The sequence below is a fragment of the Nicotiana tomentosiformis genome, chromosome 11, assembly GCF_000390325.3.
Source record: "Nicotiana tomentosiformis chromosome 11, ASM39032v3, whole genome shotgun sequence".
NCBI classification, from domain to species: Eukaryota; Viridiplantae; Streptophyta; class Magnoliopsida; order Solanales; family Solanaceae; genus Nicotiana; species Nicotiana tomentosiformis.
The window spans coordinates 73,299,059-73,308,603 of NC_090822.1; the positions used below are offsets into that span (position 1 = coordinate 73,299,059).

A 9,545-nucleotide genomic window follows, 5' to 3' on the forward strand; every position below is an offset into this window, starting at 1 on the left:
TGAATGTTTTAGATACATTTCAACATTTATGTCTTAAGAAGGAATTCTAAATCTCTTTTTCCATACGTCTTGAACTATGAACTTTGTCTTGTATTTGCGTCAAAATTTATGAAATTTGACAGAGAAATATATATGATATTGCTTTGATAGTGTAATTCCCGTGTTTTGTTATAAAATGAAAATTTATAGACTGCGCAAAATAAATAGTGCCCGTTATGATATAGAATAAAATTTATCAGTATTATACTTTCAAATATTATTTCACTTTATAGTGTAGGATCGTGCAGCGCACAACGGATTTGCACTGATTACAACTACATTTGAGATAAAGTTATAAAATAAGCAATGCTACATCATGAACACTTATAACAACTAAGTGGCTCAAAGAAAAAAGGGTACTTAGTATATCAGCAGGATATGGAGAATAATTAAGAAAACTAGGATGGGTTATAGGACACCTAAAATTTTGCATGGTAAAGAATTTAACATTAGCTAAAGATTTAGAGTTTTTCCAATTCCCGTGCAAGAAAAGTAGAAACACATTGAACCTCCACTAAGAACGGTATTTGATAACTTAACAAAGCACCAAACTTAGAAAGATAAAGAACAAGAATAAAAAGCGAGGAGAGTTAAGTTATTGCCAGTAGGCTCATTATATAAGTCCTACAAGCATATAACTTTTTCAGTTGTGGAAATTCAAATATCTTTACAGTTTTATGCTCTAAATTATAAGAAAATAAACCTCTATCGCGCAAGTAAAATAGAAGTTCACCGTCTTGGATGTTAATAAGCTTTATCCACCAATACACGTCTATAGATGCCGACCCGGGGAGAGTATAAGGCAAACTAAAAGGAAAAGTTTTCTTGTCAAAGAGATTAACCTTGTACCTTTTGTTCCATGCCCTCATTTCATAGTCTTCCAAGATCCATATATCCACTGCATACTCAGAGACAAGCAAGTGACAGAAAGACAAACAGTTTTCCTTCACTAAAAGAGTCATAGTTGTATGCACTTTCTTTGAGGTACACACACTTCCAGGATGAGGCATAGCGAAGAGTTCTTCCTTATCCATTCTAAATACCATGATTCCATTTGCACAAGGAGGAATCCCTTCTTGTTCTAAATTAGAGTACATGATCCAATGCAATGCTCCATTTACAACTGCGTGAGAGTTACGATATGGCAAAAAGTTGAAAGTGGACGATGAATGGATTTTCCTCCACGTTTGTGTCTTGAACATGTATACAAAATACTGACACAAACTCCCTTGTGCTTGTACATAAAGAAGTTTGAATTGTCTTGTTAATGGACAAAAATAAAGAGCACACGATTTTCCGGGATCTGGTGTATGTTTTATGGTTACTTTCTCTTGTGTTATCGGGTTCAAAGCATAATAAGTAGGGCGCATGGGATCAGCAAACAGAAGAACTCCTTGACAAGAGCATTGAAGAGTTGGGGGTTTTTCCCAGCGCTTATTATTGATCATAAGCTCGGGTCTGAGATGAAATTTCCTGAACACATTCTTCCCATTAAGATGTTCAGTACCAAACACATATAGTTGTTGTCCGTTCTTGGTACTCTTGAAATAATCATGTATGAGCAGCATAGGTCTAGCTCTACTGAGATGTACGCTGGAAAAATCGTGTGTTGAGATCAAAGCTCTCAAATCCCTACAATCCCTTTGAAATCTAACAAGGCAATCTAATGGAAGTCTACTCGTCTTCATCTTTATATATTATATTAAATAATGAACCCAAGAGTTCTGTAGTCCAAGTGAAGCATTGAAGTACCATGACCTATGAAGCAGAAAATAAGAAAACTACGGTTTCATATGATAGCAAACTATACACATATTGATCCTAAAGAAAATAAACTGAGAAAAATAAAGCCATGATAAATTGCAATTTTCTCTTTTATAATGTAATATGATCCAGAATTATGAAAGAGGGGTATAATAAAGGAAATAAGAAACTCGAATCACAAAATATGGACATGATTAAAACTCAAATCATGCGAAAGCTTAAATATATAGGAAGTAAACAAATATATATATATATATATATATATATATATATATATATATATATATATATATATATATATATATAGGGTATTATTAATCACTTGGGACAGGAACTTACAAATCGTCGAACCAAATACCAGGGCAAGAGCGACGGCCTAACGCAGAGAAGGGAAGTCCAAAGGAGGTAAAACTGAGAGAATTCTCGATTATTTTGCCTCAAGTCTCAAGTACTCTCGAAAACAAATAAGGCTTATTTAAATCATTCAGGAATCAATTATCTGTGGATTAGAAGTTGATTTGGCTTTGGTTCTGGTTTTAGAATTGGTTTTATTTTTGTTTTGGACGACAATAATGTTACTATTTGAATTGGGAAGAAATATTTTGACTGGTTTTGGGTTTGCTTTTCCAAAAAGTATCACTAAAGCCCTAAATTATTATTTCAAACTTTCTAATGGGTAAAAGAAATAATATAAATATTTTTCAAAAAACAAAAAAAAAAATAATTAGGTGGAGGGATAAGGAAAGGGATCAAACTTGAACAAGTCTTTATCTTTTTTGGACTTATGTGGTTCCGGTGCAATCTAGTCAACGATTTGCACGCCATACATGTCTAAAGTCTTTTAAACATGTATGGCGAGTTAGAAGTTTTAAAACTTGAGAAATACCTCTGAAATTAGGCTTTCAAGTTAATTGTGCCAAAGCTAATTTTCATACATACATGTCTAAAGTCTGTCATTAAGAAGTTTCCTAAGAGGTGTGTTTCCTTTTCTTTCCTTCTTTTCTTGTTAGGCTGTTGATCAAACACCCTTCTTACCCTTTCATAATCACCCCTTTTACTCGCATATTAATAATTCTCAATGTAGATTTCACTTTCCAGATTCTTTCGAACTATCTCTTCATAAAACATGATACTTCGTCCAAACTCATAAATTCTTGTGCAAGATTTCAGCACAAAAATGTGTATTTATATATGGACTTCCACTTGCCTCAATTCCACTAGTGCTCTTATATCAAGTAGTAGTACTTAATTCTAAACTGTCATCATCTGCCAATTTTGCATAAGCTTGTTTTAGCAGACCCAATACCACATGACTTAGGCTTCTTACTGAGTACATGAGCCAGAACTAGGGATGGCAAAATCAGCCCACACTACAATAAATTTAGTCTAAGGCCTCACCAATTTTAGACAACGCTTGAAAAGTATTGTCAAGTGTCTGTATAAATGCTTCATGAGTAAAGGCGGATCCAGGATTTAAAGATTGTGGGTGCCATATTATTTTGAAGGTAAACATGGTGTTTTTTACACGGTCCAAATAGGATAAACATTTCGCCAGTTTGATCAACTTTGGGTTTCGGTTCGGGTCATTCATCTTTTCAATTTATATAGGCAGATAGATCGAATGAAAAAATATAGTATAATTATGACAACTCGGTGCAAAGCATTAAACTTTCAATAATATTACTAATATCATAAATTGTGTTCTACATGAAAAACTTAGAAAGACAACAAACTTATTCCATTTTGTGGCAGTTGACAATATCTTCCAATAAACAAAATGCTACTATAATCAATTGGACATAAAAATTTATTTCCCTGACAAGAAAATATTATCACGAATAAACAAAAACAGACATATTGAGCAGTTCTAAGTTCCAACATAATATAACTTTTTACTTAACAATAGCCACCAAACTTAGGTAAATTAAGATTCATGACTTGTGGTCAAAATGGTGTTTAGTATCATTCTATTAAAATCTATTGGCCCTCAAGAGTCAATCAACCTCTACAGGTGACTTTTAAATATAGCAAATTGACTTTGTCGATCAAGCTATATCAAGAAGAAAATTCAGCAAACACTTAAGTAGGAAAATAACCCAGAGAAATCATCAAAGAGAGACTAAGAATAAGAGCCTCCCAATTGGCTGCTGGAGGATGACAGTGGCAACTGTCAAAGGGGATGGGAAGATGGTCTATCGGTGAGAGTTTTTGTTCTGAGTTGTGATGAGAGAGAACATATGGAAAAGGAAATGTAATTTAAACATTTGTATGGAAGAAACAAATACTTCTGAGTAAGAGACCAAAAGTAGTAGTAAAAGTTAACTAATAAAGAAAGATAGTCAATAATAATCAAAGAAAGAAAAATAAAGAGAATGTAATGGACAGAAAGCTTATTGTGATGCAGTAAGCCTAAAATGTTTTGAAACTAGCGTCAGGAGGGTTTGATCCCTCTCCACAAGGGAGGAAACTCCGGTCCCTTGCCATTGGCACCTTAGCATCATTTGTTACTCATGGTGGCAAGTCATTTATTTGTACGATATCATATACATATATACAGAATTCCGATGGAAGCTTGCGGGTGGTGTGCCACCCTCTTGGGTCTTAATAGATCCGCCCCTGTTCATGAGGTGAACAGGTGGCCTTTGTCAAGCACTTTAGATACGGATTTTAGCAACGCATATTTTGCATTCCTATTAAGGGTAAACGCTACACTTTTAAAGTATTGTCAAATCATAAAATAATTGGCTACCCTTATTCAAATGTAATAACACGTTTTTCGGGCATGGTAGTTTAAATTTGTATACTCTACCTATGTAAGAGTGCTATAAATAATTTTCTAAAAATTTCCGTTGAGATTTTCCCCCTAAATCTTTTCTCCCCTTGTTTACCCGCAGAAGAGGTACAATTGAATTTGTAAACGTAGTCTATAGATACGTGAATTTTAGTTGATCTGATTAACAAAATAACAAAGAATAAAGAGAAATAAAATAAAGATAGAGAAAGAAAGAACAAGCCTGGATTTCAACTTGATCCCACCGGAACTAAGAGTAACTAGAAAATCATGATAACAGTCTTATAAAGTTTAAGAAAATGAGAGAAAGAATTCTAGCTTTTGTAATTCTAGTACTTCGTGTCCTTATAATGAGCGCTAATGTTGCTATTTATAGTTAAATCAAAGGAGACAAGATTCCAAAATCACGCCCTCTTAAAGATAAATAAAAACTCCTCTTGATGATTGCATAACGTTGGGAGTAAATGCTGTGATTTTTTATAACGACTGCTCCTTTAACGCTGCTCTTTCCAACTGGTACCTTACTTTTAAATTCTCTTCCACGAACTTTTTGTCCTTAGAATCTACTCAATATCTATCATATGACTGTATCCGGTATTAACTATCTATTGACTCATCTCCACCCTGTCATCACTGCCATGTGTCTGCTCGAGAGAAGACCATCTGTAAACTGCAAATCTTACCAAATGCAGATAGTCCCCCTACTTTTCGGTGAATCAACTTGATGTGACCGGAAAATAAATAAGATCTTCTCTTTTCTTGGCAGGAATGTTCTCGGGCGGTTTCTGATACGTGAAAGGACGCATTTCTCTTTGAATTTAATGAGCTAAACACGTGTTAACATTCCCCCGTGATTCGAGGAACAATTTCGCCAATTACCTAGGTAATGATGGCTTTTTTACTGAACCGCCTATAAGCTTCCCCTTTTTGAACCAATTTTATCTTTCACTTTTTCCACACATCTTCGTCAAATTTCTTTAAACTCTTCTGCAATTCCCTTTTCATAGCAAAACCTTCGTTTTTGAATATCAAATTCCATTTTTTAGTCACCATGTCTTCTATTATTTCCTTCTCCGGCAACTCATCTTCTACGGCCAAACAACAAAATCTTACTAAGACTTCATCTCTCCCTTCATCCACTGGCACTGGAACTTGCATTGGTGGTGGACCATCCAAGAATAGCAAGCCCAAGAATTCTGACGCTAAACCTCCCACAAAAAATACAACCATTCCTTCTAAATGGTCTTTTAAAAGGGATCTCTGAGTCCAAAATACTTCCTCCAACCCTGACGACAACAGAAATAAAGTAATCGGTGAATATACTTCTTCTATTTGCCCAGCTAGCATTCCGGTCATGAAGGAAGATTGTGACTGAAAAAACATTGAGGTTTTGACCCCTCTCAAAGTGGAGAGGGTAACATTCAATAAATTAGGGTATGTTTTTGTTTATATATACCCTTTTACCCTCAGGTTTGGAAAAGCAATAGATCCTATTATTCATAAGTTTTTCCAAAATTACTAAGTTTGTTTGGCTCAAGTGGGTCCCCTGATATGGCGTACGGTAGCTTGTCTCTAGTATTTGTATTCCCGGGCACAAGAAAATCTCATTCCTGCACACCTGATCTGCCTCTACGCTCCCAAGATCATTCGAGGAGGCGTGATCAAACTCAGCAAACGTGGTCACAATACCATCATCACAAGTGTAGACGATAATAATGATTGTGGTTGGATAGAGAGGTTTGTTGTCGTTGCTCTCGGGGATATTATACCATCATCAGCATCCCCAATTCATGAAGTTTGGAACTATACTCATAAGTTTTCTCATATATCTCTTTTTTTCATTTTAAAAGTGTTCACTCTTTCCTTAACTCTTCTTCCTTCTATTTTAGCTACTCTCTAGGTTCCCCCAATAGTAGAAAATCGAACACAATGGATTCAGAATATTTTGGATACTTCCACGTTGGAACTCTGCATGTAGAAGGAAATTTCAATAAAGAAAATTTTGAAGTGTGAGAATCACGGTTAAAACAGCTCCATCTTTCCCTTCTTGTTGGCACGTGCCTTTATTCGATAATAGATTGGTGACTTTTCTTATTTCATGATGCAACCTCAGGCCTTACAATATGGTTATATGTTTGTCTGACTGTTTTCACTCTGTTATACCACATAGTTTTGTACGTGAAAGTACGTCGTAAGTCAATTGATGTAAGCTTGAAAATGAGATCCTCTTTGAAAGTATATAAAGTGATTTAATGATGTTACGTACCATTTTTGTAAACTTTTAAGAGTTATCATTCGGGGACAAATGTTTCTAAAGGGACATGTTATTACACCCTGTACTTCAGACGTCACTGTCATTATAGGATTATCTAATGTAAGCTCAAAAAGGATAAAATCCTTCTACAAGGATAAGAAAGGTTTACCGAAGTCTTAAGAAAGTTAAGATGAATATGAGACTTATTAATCATGATTTAAATGAGCTTAATATCATGATATGACTATATATGATGTTTGGATATGAAATATAAAGTTTGAAAAAATCAGATTTAAGTTGCGGAAAAAAGGACTAAGGATTTGCCTTATAATAATATTTATTTAGCAATACATTCCATAAGCTTTATGATATATTTTTGGGACATATTATATACATAATTGAAGATCTATTAGTCTAGTTTCTAAATAATTAAACCGTTCGTCGATACGATATCGGAGAAATGAGATATTCGCGTTTCGCGAGACTGCGCAAGCAGCACCCATGGGACCCACAAAGTCGGAAAAATATTCCAGCTTGTATTAAAATCAATTCTCTGTCGTTTTAACTCATTTTTCTGGTCCATAACAGTTCCTAAATGTTCTCCAATGGTTCCTCCATGATTCTAGGGTAAGAACCTAAGATGAAAACATGAATCCAGCGCTAGAAATCCTGTGGTGCTTGCTAGATCGTAGTTATTCGTCTTTCGGCTATTTTGGAGGGTTCTTCAAAGGTAAGTAACCTCAGATTTCGTATTGTTCTTGTTGATTAAGATAATAATCAGTCCCTCCTTCATATATATTAGATTTTCAAGGTGAACTACAAGTGTTTACATACCAACTTAAACACCAAACGTTGATTCAAGAAGAGAATACAACACCTATAGTGTTGTGGTGTTATGGAGGATAGTTGTGGGTTGTGCTTGGCTGAAATTTTGTGTTGTTTCTACTATTTAAGGTGAGTATAAAATCTTACTACATGTACTTGAAGTTTTTTGTGTGTTGGTTGCATTATTTGAGCAAAACACCACAAGAGGACACTTGAAATAGTTTTAGACGTTATGGGTTTTAATGGACTATTTTGGAAAGGTTGTTTCCATGAACTATAAATGGCTGGAAAATGGGAAAAATAACTTGATTATGTTATGGTTTCTGTTGTTATAGATGGCTATATGTTTATCAAGTGAATTGGTGAAAGAAGCATCTGAAACATGAGATTGGGAGTGAAGATTAGCTTAAGTAACTTCTATGGTGTTGTATTGCCATTTAGGGCTGTTGTAAGCTAAATATATCTTGAATTTCGACTTGAAGCTACTGTAGGAGGTATATATATTGTGTCCGTGCATGTGCTCAAGGTTGTCTTGATATTGATTAAGTTAAATGGATGGACACGACATGAACTAGTGAATAAAGTTGCTAATTGAGCATAATTGGGTTGTGAATTATTTTCTTTGCTAAATGACTTCATTATCATGTTAATGATACAAATAATTGAAAGTAAGAAGTCTATAAGGGGTGATATAGGATATACAAATTCCAATTGGGCTTGTAGCTCGTCATGAAGTAGTTGTGACTTGTTGTTGTTATATGGTGTCTTGTTATTGATAATTATGTATTATTGGATTTCACTGGTCATTGTTGTTGGTAAATGGTATTGGAGGAGGCTCTTGTTATAGGGGAGATGCTTCCCAAATTTACATAAACGAGCTACTAGTTTAAGTTGCGGACTTAGCCTTTACTCAACACTAATTTTGAATCTCCTTATGCTATGGTAGATTGAGTTGAGTTGTTTGAAGAATTGCCTGAAAGGTATTAAGGACTCAATGGATTTAAGGTATGTTAAGGCTATCCATTCTTTCCTTTTGGCATGATCCATATGATACAAATGAAACGTGCAAAATGCGGAACTTTCGTAAATGACTCTATTTATAGAAGTACTAGGGGTGCCTATGTTCTTGATTCCCCATGTGTCCTATTATTATATCTTCTGTTCATGGATATCAAAAAAATACGCAAGTTGCTAAAGTTTATCCGAAGGAATATTGATCTTATGACATTCCGAGAAATCCTACTGACTTACTTCATTATGCATTGCATTCATTTATACGTGTATATTGACCCATGACCAGATGGCATTATATACGCGTATATTATTTATATATGGGATATGGGAAAAGGTTATGGTGTTATATATGCACCACCACCTGATCAGTTGGTATGCGTTGATGATTTCACCCACAGTGGCTGAGATGATATGATGGGATGCTCTAAGAGGCTTGATGATGTTATGTATGCATACACATATGCATGTTATGGCATTTATACGCACATGCATGACACTATAAATATTTTTCATGATTCACAGAGCTATTCATAATTACAGGTTGAGTTCTTTACTCTATGTTTCTTTCATGTCTTTTATATACTACTATCATACCTTACATACTCAGTATTTTATTTTTACTAACGTCTCTTTTGCTCGGGGACGCTGCATTTCTTGCCCGCAAGTCCCTATAGATAGGTTGAGAGTCCTCCTAGTAAGCTATCATCTCAACAGAAGGTGTTGGCGCACTCCACTTGCTCCGGAGTTGCCTATTTAGTTAGTATGATTTGGACATGTATTGATTGGTATGGCGGGGCCATATCTCGAACTTTATGTCATTTATATACTCGTAGAGTCTTGTAGACAGATGTCATATAT

At 34.9% G+C, this 9,545-nt stretch overlaps 1 protein-coding gene across 1 annotated transcript; it reads right to left on the reverse strand.

The window, feature by feature from the left end:
- Window positions 1–549: 549 nt before the first annotated feature.
- LOC138900960 (F-box protein At3g17710-like) lies at window positions 550–3,191 on the reverse strand. Its single transcript, XM_070188630.1, has 2 exons — window positions 2,143–3,191; window positions 550–1,797 (listed from the first exon to the last, which is right to left on the reverse strand). The coding sequence occupies exon 2, from the start codon at window positions 1,725–1,727 to the stop codon at window positions 630–632; it is 1,098 nt and encodes a 365-aa protein (XP_070044731.1). The 5' UTR covers window positions 1,728–1,797; window positions 2,143–3,191; the 3' UTR covers window positions 550–629.
- Between the last annotated feature and the right edge of the window lie 6,354 nt (window positions 3,192–9,545).

Bases quoted from the DNA above. Each gene is read 5' to 3' on its own strand.
- LOC138900960 (XM_070188630.1), bottom strand. From the start codon at position 1,727: ATGAAGACGAGTAGACTTCCATTAGATTGCCTTGTTAGATTTCAAAGG.